General features: G+C 39.3%; 1 protein-coding gene across 1 annotated transcript in view; it reads right to left on the bottom strand.

Annotated features, from left to right (window-relative positions):
- The window catches only part of ELAPOR1 (endosome-lysosome associated apoptosis and autophagy regulator 1), a 102155-nt gene that overhangs the window by 54910 nt on the left and 28153 nt on the right, over nucleotides 1–19092 (bottom strand). Inside the window, 2 exon segments of the mRNA XM_042462781.1 lie at nucleotides 3603–3795; nucleotides 8260–8380. Coding sequence (XP_042318715.1) covers nucleotides 3603–3795; nucleotides 8260–8380 — 314 coding nt within the window.

Here is a 19092-nt window from a genome sequence, read left to right as displayed (position 1 = left end):
ACTCGTCGCTCCAGTTGACATCTCAGGTGGATGCGACGGTCAGGAGTGCTTGTTATCAGCTTCGCCTGATACGCCAGCTGCGTCCCTACCTGGACCGTAGGAACCTTGAAACTGTTGTACATGCTTTGGTAACCTCTCGATTGGATTTCTGCAATGCGCTCTACATGGGGCAACCCTTGTACCAAACCCGGAAGCTGCAACTGGTGCAGAATATGGCAGCAAGATTGGTCGCTCGTAGCTCCAGGTCGGACCATATAACACCTATTTTAAAAGACCTTCACTGGCTGCCTATTCGCTTCCGAGCCCAATACAAGGTGTTGGTTTTGACCTATAAAGCCCTAAATGGCTTAGGCCCAGGGTACTTGGAGGACCACCTCTCCCCATATAATCCGCCCCGCACACTCAGAACATCTGGGATAAATCTGTTAAAGGTCCCTCAGTCACATTTTGTGAGGACCTCACAGAGGGCTTTTACCATCGTCGCCCCCTCCCTCTGGAACAGGCTCCCCGTAGAGCTCCGCTCCTCCGCATCGTTAGTTTCTTTTAAAAAGAACTTAAAAACGCATTTATTTCAGTTAGCATTCCCACCTTAGATAATTTATTCTTTTCTCTGCCCCTTGTTTTTCCTTCTGACCTCGGACTGTTGTAATTTGACTTTTCCATTTCTTGCCCCTGATATATGTAATTTGTATTGTTTATTCCCATGTAGTGATGCTTTTAATCTTATACTGTAATGTTTTTAACTTTGTATTTTACTGTTTTAATCCTTTGTAAGCCGCCTTGATCATACCTATGGAAGGGCAGGGTATAAATAAAATTATTATTATTATTATTATTATTATTATTATTATTATTATTATCTTTTTTAAAAATCATCAAATTTTTTCGCATGTCCTCCATTTTTAAAAAATGTGTCCTTCATTTGAAAATGTTGTCCTATATTATTTAATTATTTATTTTTTGGCTCCCCCCCCCTTGTTTGCGGGACACCAACCTGGCCCCTGGCTCAAAAAGGTTGCCTACCCCTGATCTAGAGCGTCCTAAGAAGTTGACTGATTACTTCAATAATCACAGCAAGTGCCAAATGTTTGCTTTCCAAACAAGCAGCTCAAAACATAGGGGATTTTGTAAATTGTACATATTTTTCAGATAAACGGAATTAGAGAAATAAATTTTGAGCAAAGAAATGGGGAGTACAATGAAAAACAAGGCAGGTAAAATCAAACTGAAATTTCCCCCTTAATATTATTATTCTTATTTAATTTTCTTATATTCCACCTTTCTCTCAATATAGGAACTCAAGGTGGTGGAAAATAATACATCATTTTCATTATGCACTATTTCACTAATACTGTCTTTTTCATAATTAAATGGTTGAGATTTTGAATGACAGACTAAATTGATTTTAAAAAACAGCATTTTGCTCATTAAAAATGGAATGGAAAATCATATTTAAAACTTGCACAAACAATTATTTGTTTGCTGAGAGCCAGTGTTTTTTATTTCTGGTTATCCCACTTTCATGGGGGTCCTGCAGTCCTAACCCCAGTAAATGTAGAAGGCCCACAATAAAACAAAAGAAATAGGTAGAGACTGTGAATTGCTGCATGTTAAGATAATATATTTCTGCTTTCTAGTGGTAACAAAGTTTTCTGTATTCCCTCACTTTGTGTTACTGAATTCAGAATACACAGTACTGAATACAGTGGATCCTCTAAATTTACTGGGGTTAGGGGTGCAGGACTCCATGAATATGGAAAAGCCACAAATAAAAAGAAACACGGGGTTTTTTTTTACCTCTCTAGGGATCTCTAGACCCTCCAGCATAAGTCTGATCGACATCTGTCAGAGACTGACCATAGAATTGCACTGGAGGACCTCCAAATGCCTAGAATAGTGTTCTCTGTTAATCGAATCCATGAAAAATCAAGTCCGTAAAAGTCAAAGCCACAAACATGGAGGAATGACTGTACAGAGTTCATCCCAGGAACCTGTACTTAGTTAAATTAGCAAAAAATAAATTACATATTAGCCTAGCCTTTCCCAATCTGGCACCCTTCTCATGTGTTGGACTAAATCAGCATGGCTACTGGAAGGGTGCCAGATTAAGAACTGCTTCTCCATGGTTTATGATGACAGCATATACTAGATTAAGCACTGCTTCTCCATGGTTTATGAAAGAGAGAAAATAAATGAGAATTCCAGCACACCAGGGAGAGGGGTTTAGTGAATTTTATCTCTCTTCACCTTTTCTCTTTCCTAGCAGAAGCAAATAAATTATGCATAACAAGCAGATAGATCCTAAATCCCAACTAGAACAGGCCAGCAATAGGATTTACATCACTGAGTCAATTGCTGAGTGGCACATCAGCAATCAGTGTATTCAAGTTAAGAATAGCAATTAGATTTAGGCCAAAATGTATTTAATTTTCATACTTTATACAGTGTCCAAAATTTAGTGCAGACCCTAAACCACAGTGAATAATTAATAGCTAGAAATCTAACCATCAGAACTGCCACATTGTTGTTATTTATTTATTTATTTATTTATTCCAGGCCATCCCTCCAGGTCAGAATTCAAGGTGGCTTGCAACAACTGTTAAAACAAACATGAACTAGCAGCATAGGAAAATTAAAAAGCAATCAAACCATCATAAAATTAAAACTGGTTAAAGCAAATTAAAAACAACAACAGCAAGAGACAGAAGTCCAGCAAGTTGTCTCTGAAAAAGCAATTTGCAGAATAAAAAGGGTTTCACCTGCCTTTGTAAAAACAGTAAGGACAACATTGTTGTTAACATATAAGCATATAATTTTTATTGCATCTATAGTCATAGTGAAGCCTCTGATCAAAATTAGGAGGATTAGTGGATTTTCTCCATTTCATCCCATTATTATCACATATAGAACTACAGTTGTCCCTTCTGATTCATGGGGGATCCGTTCCAGACCCACCCACCCCAGCGAACTGGGAAAATATTGGAGCCCCATTGTTTGGTTTTTTTGTCCCTCCTGGCTTCCTGTCAGTGGAAATTCAAACCGTGGATGGGAAGTCAGAGAATCCAAAGGGACGACTGATTGTATTGTGATCAATATTCCACACTAACTGCATTCTAGTTTAATGCTGAGATTTGTAAAATCAGTTCCAGAATTGGCACTTTGTCCTTATTTTCAGTTCATGTCTCTCCACTCCCTTGCAAGTAACTAATCTGCACATATAGCCATTAATAAAATCATAATGTGAAAATGAATCATAATATGGCCCCACACAACTCCATCAGATATCTTTGAGTACTATGTGCACATCCTGGTGTGCCTCAGTTAACTGTACAATAAACATTACAAAAAGCACAGACTGACAAACAGCAGCTTAAGTCCCAAAGTCAAGAAAAGAATAGCAGAGAACCAATGTGCTGCTACTCTGGAAGTATGTTTGGGTAATACAGAACCCACCCACCCCAACTGGAGAGAAATTCACAAGTATGCCAAATCAAAGGTGCTGCCTAGTTTTTCAAATCTGCACCTGCCTTCAGGGCACTGACTGAAGCTGTGCAGCTTGGCTGAAGTGTTCCAGTGTTAATGATACCAACAAGCTCACTCACATTGTGCAGTTTTCTGAGGATTCTGTGGAGCTGTAATCGATTTCAAGGTTGGTTGCTACACTGGCAAAGCCATGGGGCAGCTCATCCCATTCATCGAACCTGATGCCGGTCCCCAGAGAATATGTGGCCTCTGCACATGGCTTACACGACTGATTTTTCATGTCCAAGTATGTGCCTGCTGTGCAGGAAAATGCTGAAATGCAAGAGCACCAAAAGCAAAATCAGGGGAAAGGTGAGAAAAAGCAAAATAGAAATTTTCTTGAATGATTCCTGATGAGCTTATGGACAACCAGAACAGAGCCTTCTGACTTTACTGCAGGTTCAGCAGACATTTACAGAAGGTTGTTTCGTGTCTGTACGTAAAGGTTTAGAAACAAGCCAGGGCTAAAACATGTATAATTTAACTGTTCGAAGAATTGGCACCTTGCCTTTCCATTGCATGCAGCAATGCTCAAGGAGCCATACAGCATACCATTTTATGTTTGTTTTTAAAGAGACTAATGCTGCAGTGCTAAACACACCTACTGAATGAAGCGGGGCTTATTTCTGAGCAAATTTGCACAAGGTATAAAGCTACAGTTCTACATATACCTTGGTATATTCTCATTGCGCTTTATGGGATTTTCTTCTAGGTAAAGGGGGTTTGAATTGTGCTGTAAAGCCTACTAAAGACACAACAGAAAGCTAGGTGAGCCTGATGGTCATACCCTTTCCCCAATTTCTTTTCCCCTTGTACAGTTGTAAGGAAGTGATCAGAAGCCCCACATCTAATTTTAGATGGATTAGAAGTCCTCCTGTATTTTGAAATTTGGTGAAACTCTCTTTCAGCTCTAGTTAATTATTAAATCAAGATTGGAAACTATGGCTTGATCTTAGTTCATTTCCACTAAAGTTGACTTTAAACAGACCAGAGTTTCCTGAGTTTTGATAGAACAAAAAACTATGGTTTGTATAAACCCCTTAGAAAAATTACCTGATTATCTTTTTGACATCTGGAAAAGGAAGGGGGAAATGCATGAGCCTGATTGTTCTTGGGCTGATTCCTTTAATGGAAAATCATTATTACATCTGAACTAGGTCTTCAAGAGCAGAAGGACCTCAAAAATCAAACTCATGTCTATAACAACTAGTTAGTTTTTTATATATATATATATAGTGATGAAAAGCTCACAGGAAAACAGCCAAATGGATCTTCTGGTGCAGGGAAAGGCACAGTCTAGGGGCCTTTTTTATGTACTCACCAGTTAAATTTACACTAGTAACACAAAGACCTTTATGGTGGTAGGAAAAAACCTCAGAATTTTTAAATCTCATTATTGCCACAAAACAGACATTAAATTGGCAGATATGCTTTTCTAAATCTACTTGTTCCTGCAGAAATGTCAGAAAAATCCTCTCTAGGCATACATGAATTAATTGGGGGGACAGTTTAAAGTTTCTCAATAGTCGTAGAAGGGTGGAAAACAAGAAATAAAAATAAATAAATAGCCAGCTGCACTCCAAGCTGTTTTTACTTCTTTGAAGACACAGTCTAGGTAGTCAAACTGAATTAATTATTATTTTTCTCATAATTTTAACAGCTGTCTAAGGTCACCCTTTATCCATCAGGCAGAAGGGGAAGAAGTCCAAGATGCACACAGATTCACATCACGCTTACATTAGGTTTTGTTTACTGTAACTTACTCCACGTGGACATGCCTGCCAAAAGTGTTCAGAAACTTCAGGTGGTCCAAAATACACCAGGCTGACTGGTAACTGGAATCAGTTACAGGAAGAACCATTCCTTTTGGTGTATTATTTCCAGGCACAAATCAAAGTGCTTGTTATTAGCTATAAAGCCCTGTATGACTTGGACCCAAGCTAATCTGAAAGACCATATTCCCCATACAAACTTGTCTAGGATTTGAGATCTTCACAGACGCTCTTCTTTCAGCACCATCATCCTCAGACACGTCTAGCGGGGACATCAGAGTTGCTTCCAGCTTCTGATACCCCCCTTTTTTTTTGTTGTTGTTGCTTTGCTAACTGGATTTACTTTCTACAGAAAGGGTTTTTAACTGGGTTGGTGCTGTATTTTTTTTAAATTAAAAAACGTGGCTCAGTTCTTCTATTCTTTCATTCATTTTATTTTTTCATAGTGCTCTTTTTAAAAATTGTTGGCTACACTGAGGCACATTCTCGGAAGAAAGATGGGATAGAAATTGAATAAATCAATACATTAATTTATACATATAAATAAAATGTCAAGTCTTGAAACTATTATACTAATCTAAATAGAAAGATAAAACTGTACATCTCAACCTAGTAGGGAGTGTATTTAGATGACTAGTCTGCTCAGTTTGCTGAGTACTGGTAGGCAACTTCCAGATCCTTGCTCTAATTTCTTAGACTTGAATCTGACCAGCCTTTGAAGCAGAGAGAACACACTCAAATAGATGAATAGCCTCTGAAAATGTAGGCCCTATGACCCATGGCCATCATGTGACTGTAACCACTTGTGGTCCTGCTGTTTCTTTGGGTGAAAAGGAAATTGCTTTAAAAACACTTTTTAAAAGGCTTGTTGATATTTCTTGCGTACACCAAAATCAGAAAGTAATAATTTGGAGTGTTAAAATCCAACTCCTTGTACTGCAGCTTTTCGTTTAAGCTCAGTCAAAAACAATTATAACTCGTCTTTATTCTAGCCAACTTATTTGCTGTACATCACGTGCAGGCAACACAGCCCCCAAAAGCAGTCCTCTGGACTGGGGACTGGGGGATGTGCAAATCTGATGTGAAAGACAGTACATCAGAAGAGTCATTCTTGTGCATCCTCCTACCCACACTACTCTCCTACCTGTGGGCTTCTCACAACCTGACAGACTGCAGAAGTGTAGTTTCTCTTTGGATTACTATTCACAGATTCACAGAATCACAGAGTTGGAAGAGGCCGCAAGGACCATCCAGTCCAACCCCCTGCCATGCAGGAAATCTCAATCAAAGCATCCCCGACAGATGGCCATCCAGCCTCTGTTTAAAGACCTCTAAGGAAGGAGACTCCACTACACTCTGAGGGAGTGTGTTCCAGTGTCAAACAGCCCTTACTGTCAGGAAGTTCCTCCTAATGTTGAGATGGAATCTCTTTTCCTGTAGCTTGTATCCATTGCTCCGGGTCCTAGTCTCTGGAGCAGCAGAAACCAAGCTAGCTCCCTCTTCAATATGACATCCCTTCAAGTATTTAAATAAGGCTATCATATCACCTCTTAACCTTCTCTTATCCAGGCTAAACATCCCCAGTTTCCTAAGTTGTTCCTCATAGGGCATGGTTTCCAGACCCTTTACCATTTTAGTTGCCCTCCTTTGGACATGCTCCAGTTTCCCAACATCATGAAATGTACTCTCATGTACTTTTTGAAAAGTGTTCAAAAGCTCCAGCTAGTCTCAAATGCTGTGGCCAGACAGTTGACTTGGACTAGTTACAGGGAACATACAACTTCCTTGTTCTGATTGGTTATTGACAACAGTCTCTTTTCAGGTACAATTGAACGTATTGGTTATGCCTTCTACAACTTAGATCCTGACCACAACCTGGAAGTAACAAGTTATGAGTAATCTTTGGGTTAATGAAGTTGCTAATAACTCACATTTCCAAAGCAATGCAATGTGGAAGAATGAAATTAATTTACTGGTGTAACAAGTAACAGCTTCTAGTTACTTTGCAAATTTACTTTTATAGAGCATTTTAAACAGGCATTTAGACAGGAAGTTGTGTTTGGTTTTTTGACAAGAGTTTTATGTCACTCTCTTATTAGTTCTAGGTCAAAATCCTTTTGGGATGTTACAATAGCAGAAACATTGTTGCATAAGCTGCTACAAATTTCACAGATCCTGCATTAGTGTGGTCCCTAGTGCAGCCAATTATTCCACAAGTACACACACACATACACACAGAGAACCCTCTCTCATAGTTTTGACTCAGTAGGTAAGGAACTAAAAAACTTTTGTGCAATAGGCAAGCTCAAGGTAATGGTACTAACTGTGAAGCTGTCTAAGCTGGTATACATGCATGCTATAATAAAGCTATACAGAAGCTTGGTTTTATGCTCTTAAAAGATGTAACAGAAAGTTATTAAAAAGTAACGGGCAGTACAACAAGCAATGTAATAAGTTTTAAACATTAAATATATTTTAAAACAAAGCTGCTGCCTAATTAATAAGCACATTTCTGTCAATCAACTGATTAAGTTAGTCAAGTACAGTACTGATATAGTAGCTATTTAATTCTAGCCCTTGCGAATAGTAAAAGAAGTTCAGCAAAATGTCATTTTAAAGTCAGATACAGCAATATTAACTCTCTCAGTGTTTTTGCTCTTCACATAGAAATATTCAAACACATTTTTACTACAGGTTAGAGGAAATGCCAACAGAGAGGTATTCGTGATCAGTTGGCATTTAAATCTTATTCTTCTCAATGTTCAAATATTAGAAGAGCTAAGGAGTCAGTTCTACTTCCAGGCAAGCAACAAAGGTGATGTGGATTTTATTGAAATGACAGTGCTGCCTGTGCATCCTGAAAATAACTCTCTCATGCCCAATAGTTCAACAGGGCCCAGGAATCTCCAATGTGCTGGAAACAGCTATGAGCTGGAAAGATGCAGAGGCAGCAATAATGGCTTACAGCATTCTGTGCCTTTGATGGGGTCTGGCAAGCCGGTGCAGAGTCCTGGAGTGTGTGGCACTGCTACTCTCCATCTGAAGCCTAGGCTGTCGCATGCTGTGTATTCATAGTGGTATTCAGACTGGAAAAGAAAATACAGGGATAAAATAACATTGTGTGCATTCAGCACAGATGACAGACACTTTCCCCATTATTACAGAAGATTGTTTCTCCATAGCACATAAGAGAAGTTTATTATTTTCAGAGCCATTGAATTTTTTACAAAAAGGAAAATACAGCCCCATGACATCCTAAAGATTTCAAAAATGGGTTTACAGAAGCCCCAGCATGAAGATCACGCTCTAAACATGTCATGGGCTCCCCTCCAAACCCTAATCCCATGGAGAGTTACCATACTGCTATCCTGGACAGCTACTCCAAATTTATCCTACTTGACAGATAAACTAGTTTTTCCAATCTTTTACATATGTCCACAACTCTAGACACAAGGCAGGCTAAAGTAACTTCAGTGCTTTATAGAGTTATATTTGCTGCTAGTTTTACTTTGGTTGTATGCATTATTTTATCTTGGTTTTATTGGATTTTTCATCATTGTTTATATCTTATACTTTTTAATTTACTTGTGCATTGCTGGCCCTTGTGGTCTCTTCCAACTCTATGATTCTATGATTGACATAGAACTCTGGTTATTAATTAATCTAAAATTTTATTAAATAAACAATGATGACAGATATCATATTGTATATCAAATGTGACTAAATTTAATAAAACATAAAGGGCATTTTCAGAGATGGATTTTCTCTTACTACAAATACAATGTTCTCTAATACACTAGCTGTGCATAATCTCTGTAAGGCTGAAGCTTCAAATGCTGTATGGTGTAAAACACCATGCACACTAATGGCACTATATAAAAAACAAAGACTAATATAGTATCATAGATGTTAGTTTCATGTAGAACAATATATATGAAGAGAACACTCAATGGTATGATTTTACGAAGATTTTGTCATCTTGAGGTAGAGAAGCAGCTACTGTGCTATGTTCACTTCTTTCCAACAACTCTACGTAGAATTAAAATTGTAAAGATAATTTTCGGACATCCCGTTTTGTGCATTTTGTAGGAGTCTTCATATTTAAGAGTGTTTCAGTGATAATGGAAGAGGAACGTAATTTGCCTTCTTCCTACAAGTCAGCAAAATTAATAACAATCTGACTGCCAATATTGACTCCCCCCCACCCCCGCCCCCCCAAAAAACACTACTGGAATCCCTCACTAAATATTTTTGGCTGGACTCAGAAGAGGGCAGACTCCACCCTCACTTTAGGACGTATGGATGGAAGACGAGCATTATTTTTCTAATCCATTAGAAAGGAGACAAGAATGATCCACAAAACTTCTGGCCAATCAGCTTACTTGACATTACTTCAAAGCTATATGCCCAACATTTACTTTTCAAGTTAACTGACTGGTTACAAAATAAGCAAGTCATATATGAAGAACAGGCATGATTCAGAAGTGGATACAGCACTATAGATCAGTGTTTTATATTAAGCTATATTGCAAGGAAGTATTCCAAGGAAAATAAGAAACATGTCTATGCTGCTTTCATTGATCTTACAGCTCCTTTCGACTCTATAACAGAAATAGATTATGGGAAAAGCTACACAGCTTACAGATTGATATCAGACTTTAAGACTGATATGGGAACTATACAGCCATACAGAAATGAGGGTTAAAGTCGGTTTAAATGGTTCCCTGAAAGAAGCCTTAAAAACAACCAAAGAGTGAAACAGGGATGCCTTCTAGCACCCACCCTCTTTAACATCTCTATGAACGATCTGGTGCCTTTCTTATCTTCAGTTGACTCTCCTTCTCCAGTTATCAGGAGAAGTTATACATCTTCATTCTGATGTATACAGATGATTTAGTGCTCCTTTCCCTATCTCATTTAGGTCTCAAAAATCTATTGAATGTGTTCAGTGTCTATTGTCAGCAAGAACACTTGTCAATAAACTACTCCAAAACCAAGGTAATGGTATTCGGCAGAAACTCTCCAAAGCACAAATGGATCTTAGACCAACATAACATGGAACAAACCCAACTATTCAGATATCTGGGCATAGTTTTCAATGAGTCCCTTTCTTGGAAAAACCATAGGGAGGCAGTAAAACTGAAAGCTGACAAAACAGCCAGAGCTTTGTTGAAATTCTATTACAACCAGGGCAGCCAGTTGATTGAACCTGCCTTAAAAAATTGTAACAGCAAAGTTATCGCCCAGATGCTTTATGGTGCAGAAACATGGGGATCAGATATCCACACTGGCAAAGCCTTGGAAATACTACAAAATAAATTTCTCCGAAAGCTCTGCAATTTACCAAATGGAAATCCTGCACCTTTTTTGTGCACTGAATTTGGCTGCCCTTCCTTCAGTTAAAACAAGAATAGATTTTACAGATAAGATATTTTAAACATATTGCTACCTTATCAACTAATCGTCTCCCAGCATTGTGTTACTTGGAAATGTGCAACAACCAGTTCTGGAAATCAAGTTTTCAAATTCTTTCACAAAAATATAACTTTTCTGAGTTGAACGCTGTTATTGGCATGGATAAGAGGCAATTAAGAGAATTCCTTCTTTGGACTGATTCAAGAAAAGATCTGCAGTCTATTAGGACCTCACAATTCTCCTTTTGGTTCTCCTTTTTGAAGAATGAACATTTTAGAGCCAGATATTTGAATAAACTTAAGTCGCCTACTTTAAGAATTGCCTTCATGGAGCTACAACTTCAAGTAATGCCCACTGCAGTTCTAGACCGACGCTACAACAAAGTGCCTTTTGAGAACAGACTATGCATCTGCAGTCAGTCTCAGGTGGAGGATATTGTTCACTACTTGTTAATTTGTCCATTGTACAGCAACCCTAGAAAGAAATTTTTAACACCCTTCCTGACAAACAAAAGTGGGAGCTCTACTGTTGATTCAGTCCAATTTCTTTTGAGTGATACCAATGACTATGTAACACATAGGGTGGCTCTTTTTGCCATGGCTGCAAAAAAGATTAGAGAGTTAAACAAAATTGCCATAAATTGCCATAGAGACGCCAAGTATTAATTAGATTTTATGATTTTACTGTATATGTTTACTAATATTCAGGAAAGATGCCTGTTTTTCCTTTTGTCCTTTTTAACAGTTAACTATTTTAACTGCACACTAAATGTTGGGACATTTTTTGTCCACTGTATTCTGTGTCTTTTGTTTTAAATGTTTTATGCATTTTGATAAACTCTTTTTGTCATGGCCTTTGGCTAGTACAATAAATGTTAACTTGAACTTGAACTTTAGGATCTGTCATCTGAAAGTACCTTGGTTCTAAAACTACACAATAGTTCAAAAGTACTGACCATTGACTACTGATTTTGAACTAAGCCAAAGAAACTGTTTTAAACCAGGACTGATGGGATCACATCTCATGCTCCTCACCCTCCATTAAAAATCTAGCAGCTGCAGTCTGATCTAACTGGAGGCCACCATGAATGGAACAGGAGCTTCTAAGCTGCAAAACAGAGCTCCATGCCATGCTTTCCAGGACTTTAAGTTCTGTTGCCACATCGCTCTTTCTGTCAAGAATTTCCTTCTAATGTTCAATCAAAGTCTATTCTCCTGTAACTTCAGACCATTAGACAGACCCTCTGGGACAGCAGAGAACTGGCCTGTCCCCTCCTCTGTGTCAACCCTTGAGATATTTAAAGAGTACAATCATCTGTCTCTTTCTCATACACACACACGTACACACACACACTTTTCTTCACCAAGCTGCACAAGCACCGTTCCTTCAATCTTTTCTCAACATTTTTTTCTCCATACTAGTTATCATTCTTGTAGCATTTCTCTGAACCTACTCCAATTTGTCTATATCCCTTTTATAATGAGGTGCCCAGAACTGAATGCAGTACTCCAGATGAGGCCTGACCAGTACAGATTGTGGTGAGACTATTACTTCCCTTGCTTCTATTTATGCCACCAAAATTGGTCCTTTTCACATGTAGCACTGCTAAGCCAGGCGGCATCCTCCATCCTATAAGTGTACATTGGTTTTTGTGGCCTAAATGCAGAATTTTGCATTTGTCTCTATTGAATTTCATTTCATTAATTTCAGCCCAAGTTTCTAGCTTATCTGGGTCTTTTTAAATTCTGTTCCTGTTTATCAAGGTATTAGCTATCACTCTGAGTTTTCTGTCATCTGCAAACTTAATAAAAATTATCTCCACCTTGTCATCTAAGATGCTGATAAAAATACTGAAGAATAATGTCTCTATTACAGAACCCTGAGGCACTCCACTTGAGACCTTCTTCCAGTTTGTGGGGTGTCACCAGGGAGGTGTAGGGATGCGGACTGCACTAGATGACACCTTAAGGTGGGGGGTGATGCTACTGCTCCGTAAACATCCGCCTTTTGGTAGAAATGCGCTGTGATGTTTGCTTGTGTCCCTTAAAATCCTGAAGATATCGTGTGACTGGGTCAAGGCTCAGTGGGAGGAGAAAGGAAAATGCCCAAGTTTTTTTAATTCTTTTAAAATTTTCATTAAAAACATCACATCTCACCAAATTTCAACATTAACCTACATGTAATACTTTTAGGCTGTGCATATGACATTGTGATTTTAATGTATAATTTTACTTTTGCTAGTTATTTATGTCACAACTATTGTCATTACATTCAGTGATATGCAGGAATTATGATTTATGAGTAATGTGAGTACAAAAAACACTACCTAACGCATCTGGATGGTGTGGGGGGGGGGGAGGAGGAGGTCAATGCAGGAGGGGTGACACCAACCCTAGTGACGTCACTGGGTGTAGACATTAATGAAAACTTTCCGAGCATGGATTTCCAACCAATTACAGATCCAACTAATAGTGTTCCCATCTATTCCACATTTAATCAATTGCTAATCAAAATATTATGGGGGACCTTATCAAACATTTTGTTGAAATCCAGATAAATAACACCCACAGCATTCCCATCATCTACTAAATTAGTGACCTGATAGAAGAAAGACATAAGATTAGTTTGGCACGATTTGTTCTGATCTTCCAATATTTTTCCTGGTATTGAGGCCAGACTGGTCTGTAGCTTCCTGGATCTTCTTATCATCTTTTTTTAAAAAGTCCTCTGGCACCTCACCTGTTCTCTAAGAGTCCTAAAATTTGTCAGGATCTATACCTTAAAATGGAATGTCCCTTGTGTGTGTGTGTATCTTTAAATCACCTTTCAACTTATGGTAACTACATGAAATTTCTTCAGTTTTCTTATCAAGGAATACTCAGAGGTGGTTTACCATTGCCTTCCTCTGAAATTAAGCATATTGCACCTGGTATTTCTTGGCAGTCTTCCAACCAAGTACTAGCCAGGCCTGACCCTGCTTAGCTTCAAAGATCAGATGGGATCTGGTACTTTCAGAGTATCAAGGTTAATTATCCTACATGATGTGACAGAGAGGCTGACAAGACTGGTCAAGCCTACTGACCAATACCCCTTCCTTTTGGTCCACGTGGGAACCAACGATACTGCAAGACACAGCCTGCAGAACATCAAAAGGGATTACAAGGCGCTTGGTAGGAAGCTGAAAAAAATGGATGCACAGGTTGTCATCTCGTCTCTTCTGCCAGTTGAAGGGCACGGTCCAGGAAGGGAGAGGAAAATAGCGGATGTGAACAACTGGCTCCGCAGATGGTGCCGCCGAGAACGGTTTGGATTCTTTGATCATGGGCTGCGGTTCCATGAGGAGGGACTTCTTGCAACAGACGGGTTGCATCTCACGCCAGTTGGAAGAAATGTCTTTGCCAACAGTCTCAAGAACTTGATCAGGAGAGCTTTAAACTGAGTTCCGTGGGGAAGGGAGACAACATTAAGGAAGGCGAAAGGGCTGGAGAAAATAGTCAAACAGACATAGAGGTAACAAGAAAAAAGTGCAAGGACACAACAGTGGGAGGCAAATAAACTTGCACCAGCAACAAATAAATGGGACCTGTGGTCTGCGATGCCTCTACACTAATGCACAGAGCATGGGAAAGAAGCAAGATGAACTTGAACTCCTAGTACAGCAAAGCAAATATGATATAATAGGCATCACTGAAACCTGGTGGGATGAGTCTCATGATTGGAATGTGGAAATAGAGGGGTATAACCTTTTTAAGAGAAATAGGCCAAACAAGAAAGGAGGAGGAATAGCACTACTGTATATGTCAGAGATATTTACACCAGTGAAGAGATCCAGGACATCAATCCTGGAAGCCAGGTGGAGAGCATCTGGATAAGAATCAAAGGGGAGGGAAACAACAAGGATGTTACGGTGGGAGTCTACTACAGACCCCCAAGTCAGACGGAGGAATTGGAGGATGCCTTTCTAGAACAGATGACCACACAGTCAGAAAAGAGAGATGTAGTAGTGATGGGCGACTTCAACTATCCTGATATTTGCTGGAAGTCAAACTCAGCCAAATCCACAAGGTCTAACAAATTCCTCACTTGCCTGGAAGACTATTTCATGGTCCAAAAGGTGGAAGAGGCAACAAGGGGGTCAGCTATTTTGGATCTGATCCTAACCAACAAGGATGACTTGGTTAATGGGGTGCAAGTGGTGGGATCATTAGGTGGAAGTGACCATGTTCTCCTGGAGTTTGTAATACAGTGGAAAGGAGAAGCCAGGCAAAGTCAGACACGCATCCTAGACTTTAGGAGAGCAGATTTCAGTAAACTTAGAGAAGTATTGAGGACGATTCCATGGTCAGAAATACTAAAAGATAAAGGAGTCCAGGATGGATGGGACTTTCTCAAAAGGGAGATACTGAAGGCACAATTTCAAACAGTTCCAGTGAGAAAGAAAAATGGGAGGTGTCTCAAGAAACCAGGATGGATGACTAAGGAACTTTCAACCGAGCTAAGTTTGAAACGGAAGATGTATAAGAAATGGAAAACGGGAGAAATCACAAAAAAAGGAATTCAAAGAAATAGCAGGCATGTGTAGGGATAAAGTCAGAAAAGCTAAAGCGCAGAATGAGCTCAGGCTTGCTAGAGAGGTTAAGAACAATAAAAAGGGCTTTTTTGGATATGTCCGCAGCAAAAAGAAGAAGAAGGAAATGGTAGGGCCACTGCGTGGAGAAGATGGCAAAATGCTAACAGAAGACAGAGAAAAGGCAGAATTACACAACACCTTCTTTGCCTCAGTCTTCTCAGAAAAGGAAATGGGTGCTCATCCTGAGGATAATGGAGCAGAGGACAGAATAGGGGAATTTCAGCACAGAATATGTAAAGAGATAGTAGAGGAATACCTTGTTAATCTAAATGAATTTAAGTCTCCAGGACCAGATGAACTACATCCAAGGGTATTAAAAGAACTAGCAAATGTAATATCGGAGCCATTGGCAATCATATTTGAAAACTCCTGGAAAACAGGAGAAATCCCAGCAGACTGGAGGAGGGCAAACGTTGTCCCCATCTTCAAAAAGGGGAAGAAAGAGTATCCCAACAATTATCGTCCAGTTAGTCTGACATCAGTACTAGGAAAGATTCTGGAGCAGATCATTAAACAGAGAGTCTGTGAACATTTAGAAGGCAATACCATAATCACAAAAAGTCAACATGGGTTTCAGAGAAACAAGTCATGCCAGACAAACCTAATCTCTTTCTTTGATAAAATTACCAGTTTGATAGATGAAGGGAATGCTGTGGATTTCAGTAAGGCCTTTGACAAGGTTTCCCATGACATTCTTGCAAACAAGCTTGTCAAATGTGGACTAGACAAGGTAACTGTTACATGGATTTGTAACTGGTTGACCGGCCGAACCCAAAGGTGCTCAACAATGGCTCCTTTTCATCCTGGAGAGAAATGACCAGTGGGGTCCCACAGGGCTCTGTCCTGGGCCCAGTGCTATTCAACATCTTTATCAATGACCTGGATGACAGAATTGGGAGCATACTTATCAAATTTGCAGATTACACCAAATTAGGAGGAATAGCTAATACTCCAGAGGACAGGATCAAAATTCAAAATGATCTGAATAGACTAGAAAGCTGGGCCAAAGCTAACAAAATGAAATTCAACACAGAGAAATGTAAGGTACTGCACTTAGGGCGAAAAAATGAAATGCACAGATATAGGATGGGAGACACATTGCTGAATGAAAGTACATGTGAAAGGGATCTAGGAGTCCAAGTAGATGATAAGTTGAACATGAGTCAACAGTGCGATGTGGCAGCTAATAAGGCCAATGCAATTTTAGGCTGCATCAATAAAAGTATAGTGTCTAGATCAAGAGAAGTAATTGTGCCATTATATTCTGCTCTGGTCAGGCCCCACCTGGAATACTGTGTCCAGTTCTGGGCACCACAATTCAAAAAGGACATTGAGAAACTGGAGCGTGTCCAAAGGAGGGCGACTAAAATGGTGAAAGGTCTGGAAACCTATGAGGAGCGACTCAGAGAGCTGGGGATGTTTAGCCTGGAGAAGAGAAGGTTAAGAGGTGATATGATAGCCCTGTTTAAATATGTGAAAGGATGTCATATTGAGGAGGGAGCAAGCTTGTTTTCTGCTGCTCCAGAGAACAGGACCCGGAACAATGGATGCAAGCTACAGGAAAAGAGATTCCACCTGAACATTAGGAGGAACTTCCTGACAGTAAGGGCTGTTCGACAGTGGAACACACTCCCTCGGAGTGTAGTGGAGTCTTCTTCCTTGGAGGTATTTAAACAGAGGCTGGATGGCCATCTGTTGGGGATGCTTTGATTTGGATTTCCTGCATGGCAGGGGGTTGGACTGGATGGCCCTTGCGGTCTCTTCCAACTCTAAGGCCTGTTACAGACTGCCAAAATAAAGCTGCTTCGGGCCTCTTTGGAGGTATGCTATTTAAATGATGCATGGGTCCTAAGAGTCCAGAGGTTGCGACAAAGCCACACTCCATTCCTAAGCACCGGAGTGCAGCTTTTGGTGCAGCTTCCAGATTCTTAGGATGCCTGCATCATTTAAATAGCATACCTCCAAAGAGACACGAAGCAGCTTTATTTTGGCAGTCTGTAACAGGCCTAAGATTCTATGATTCTATGAAAACTACACTGCAGGGTCACCTTTTTAAAAACTCTGATCTAAGCTTTTCCTCCACCTAAAATCAGACAGGTGATGACTGAAACAGGGATTTTATGGTTGCAGCACCCATTCCTCAAAATTTTCTTTCCATCAGACTTGCTGCCTGCTTCTGAACTGATACTATTTATTTTATATTATTTTAATTTTTGATGCAAGGCAAAACTTTTCTATTTATTATTATTATTATTATTATCATCATCATCATCATCATCATCATCATCATGCTTTATTTATGTATTATTGTATGTACATACAAACAATAAAATAGATAAAGTAAACCTGCCCATGACGTACAATCTAAGAAATAATAGCATAATACGTATAAATAATACATAACAATACAGGAAAGATATTTGCTCTGGTTTGTTAATTTTTGGTATTTATTATGTTGAAATTTTGTACTGCAAGTAAAATGCTTTTCCATATAAAGAAAATATTATATGTCTATCTGACTTTAGAATCTAGATACTATGAGAAAGGAAGGTTTGTTTTCAGTCTATAACAAATGATTGACTACTAAAAAAGTGTGGTCTAGTGGTCTGAGCATTGTGGATAAAAATGTGGCCAAACCAGTACACTTCCATTCTTAAACTAGCGGTATTATGATGGGACTGCAGGCTACTGTGATAACTTCATAGAGTTCCAGAAAACTGGGATTCAAATTTCTACTCAGGCATGGAAGCCCACTAAGTGGTCTTCGGCAAATCACACTCTCTCAGTCACAGAGAAAGGCAATGGCAAACCTTCACTGAATAAATCTTGCAAAAAATAAAAATATAACTGATAGGGAGTCATAAGTGGGACTTAACTTGAAATGCATCAGAACTGTATTACAGTACTATTGGGGAGCGGACAAATTAGCTAACAAGAGAGGATTCATGGAAGCTGGATGTCTGCTCTCCTCCTGATAGTGAATAATTTCAGATATATGAAGTATCACTGACTGAATGCACAGCCACTTATGAATATTGCATAACCACTTCTTGTCATATTTGAAAGAGAATTTGCTGAGATTGCAGCTACCTATACATTGGTAACCATGTTGTCAAACACACAGGCAAGTCTGTCTTACGCACGCAGCTGGTAGCCCTTCAAGTAACATCATCTTTTCCTGCGAAATATTCCTAATTTAATTTTTCTGAATTGTTATTGGGAAGCTAGGTTTGTAGCTCAACCACAGTTTAAACTAAGCCCATATTTGTCAGACCAGTATTATTTATCTGTCTCAGAGGCAGGTAACACCACCAATAACTTAATTTTCAATAATAAAAATAAAGAGATATAACAGAAAAGGACTACGGACTTTGTAAGGCCTACAAATATTCACTACTGTACTCGGAAAAGATTTCTGAAGGATCTATTTCCTGAACACAGTAGCTGTTAGGTATTGAAATGGGTATTACTGATCATGCTGTTTTTCTGGGCCACCTTACTAGTCTTACAGTGGCTCCATTCCTTTCTGGAAGAGTGAGTCCAGAAGGTGATACTGTGGGATACCTGTCTACCTGTAGAGTCTCTCATTCATATACATGTATAACACATACATGGAACCACTGGGAGAGATTGGGAGAGTGAACCTGAGGCCTAGATGTCTACAGTGTTATTTACATGCGGAATATACCCAGCTCCCTCCTCATAAGGCATGGTTTCCAGAACCTTCACCATTTTGGTTGCCCTCCTCTGGAC

Source organism: Sceloporus undulatus, chromosome 4 (genome assembly GCF_019175285.1).
Source record: "Sceloporus undulatus isolate JIND9_A2432 ecotype Alabama chromosome 4, SceUnd_v1.1, whole genome shotgun sequence".
Classification (NCBI taxonomy): Eukaryota; Metazoa; Chordata; class Lepidosauria; order Squamata; family Phrynosomatidae; genus Sceloporus; species Sceloporus undulatus.
The sequence above is the reverse complement of the archived record's forward strand: the minus strand, read 5'-3'. Positions and strand labels throughout refer to the sequence as shown.